The sequence below is a fragment of the Anoplopoma fimbria genome, unplaced genomic scaffold (genome assembly GCF_027596085.1).
Source record: "Anoplopoma fimbria isolate UVic2021 breed Golden Eagle Sablefish unplaced genomic scaffold, Afim_UVic_2022 Un_contig_2776_pilon_pilon, whole genome shotgun sequence".
NCBI lineage: Eukaryota > Metazoa > Chordata > Actinopteri > Perciformes > Anoplopomatidae > Anoplopoma > Anoplopoma fimbria.
This window is the reverse complement of record NW_026554575.1, coordinates 26-1,707: the sequence shown is the minus strand read 5'-3', so window position 1 is coordinate 1,707 and position 1,682 is coordinate 26. Positions and strand designations below refer to the sequence as shown.

At 56.0% G+C, this 1,682-nt stretch overlaps 1 protein-coding gene across 1 annotated transcript; it reads left to right on the top strand.

The window, feature by feature from the left end:
• The first annotated feature begins 295 nt into the window (after positions 1 to 295).
• Positions 296 to 832, top strand: LOC129088658 (proline-rich protein HaeIII subfamily 1-like). Its single transcript, XM_054595981.1, has one exon. The coding sequence runs from the start codon at positions 296 to 298 to the stop codon at positions 830 to 832; it is 537 nt and encodes a 178-aa protein (XP_054451956.1).
• The last annotated feature ends 850 nt before the right edge of the window (positions 833 to 1,682 follow it).

Below are 1,682 nucleotides of genomic sequence, written 5' to 3'. Positions count from 1 at the left end.
TAAAGGTACTCAGATTAGGGAAGTACTTTCCCACTTGTATTCTGTGCCCTTTGGTTTTGTCTAAGAATCTTTTGATGCTTTCAAAAGAATAATCAGTGGGCCTATCTTCTTGTTCCTGGGGTTGAGAATCATCCATCAGTTCGGTATCAGACTCCTCGGAAGAAGAGCTTATGATTCTTTTTACTTTGGAATTGTTCTTTGCGGCACCTAAATTCTTTCTTTTACATGACACTTTCAAGGAATCCTCTTCCATCACCTCCTCCTCTTCTTCTTCCATTAAAGAATGTGGGCTAACATGTTGCCCAAGGTCAGACCTTCCCTGCAGCTCCTGTGCCACCTCATCACCAACTACACACCCCTTCTGCACGACAACGACGTCGGGCGTCGGTACAACCAATGGCCCAACAAAACCATCCACCACAGCCACCGGGGGAACAAACGTGGCGACCACCGGAGCCCCGGCGGCCCCCGCACCTCCCGCAGGCGGCGGAGCGACCACCGGAGCCCCGGCGGCCCCCGCACCAGGCGGCGGAGCCCACCGGAGCCCCGGCGGCCCCCGCACCACCCCAGGCGGCGGAGCGACCACCGCCGGAGCCCCGGCGGCCCCCCACCTCCCGCAGGCGGCGGAGCGACCACCGGAGCCCCGGCGGCCCCCGCGCACCACCCGCAGGCGGCGGAGCGACCACCGGAGCCCCGGCGGCCTCGGGAGCGGCCTCCCCCCGCAGCGGCCCGCCTCCCCCCCGCCCCTCCGGGCAGGAGCGGACCAGATGCCCCTCCGCTCCACAGCCAAAGCACTTCATGGTCTCCGTGGAGGCGAAAACCATGTAATTGAATCCGTCAATTTTAAACGAGAAAGACAGGTTGAGGTCGCTTGTTGTGTCTTTTAGGATCATGTACACCTGTCTCCGGTGACACACGACGTGTTTCAGTTGCGGGGATTTGCAGCCCAAAGACACCATTTTAATCTGAGAAACCAGCTGACCGTAGCGGGACAACTCTTTGGCCAACACTTCGTTCTTGATGAACGGAGGAGCGTTGGAGATCGTTACCCTCGTAGCCGGACTCACCAGGGGAGAACGGGAGTGAAGGTGTCTCTGATCACTACACCGCTCTCCACCACCTGGCTCACCTTAGCCGTGTTATCTAGGAAGATAACGATCGCTCCGTTCATCCGGGACGCAGACTTCACGCTGCCGTACCCGACCACTTCTCCCACCGCTAACCCTGCCTCCTCCACGGAGCACTGACCTGCTGGGACCAGTTTGATGGCGTGACGCCGAGTCAGCCTCTCAAACTCGCCCGCAGCAGTCTCTGCTACTGGCATCGTGACAAACAAATGCCCGCAGACAAAGCACCACCACCAACGCACCAACACACTAAACACACTAAAGACACACTATAAAGTAAAGAAAAACACACATACACATATACCAACAAAAATAAAGAGAAGAAAGTAAGAAAAACTCACTCGAAACGCTGAAACACTCAACACTAACGCTCTCAGCACTCACTCCACCACCATCCACACAGAGAGAGAGAGAGAGAGAAAATGAGACAGACAGACAGACAGAGAGGAAGAGAGACAGACGGACAGAAAGGAAGAGAGAAACAGAGACAGATAGACAGACAGAGAGGAAGAGAGGAACACAGACAGACAGACAGAGAGGGAGAGAGAAAATGAG

What these genes read in the sequence shown, in the direction of transcription:
- LOC129088658 (XM_054595981.1), top strand. Translation starts at nt 296, where the DNA reads ATGTTGCCCAAGGTCAGACCTTCCCTGCAGCTCCTGTGCCACCTCATC.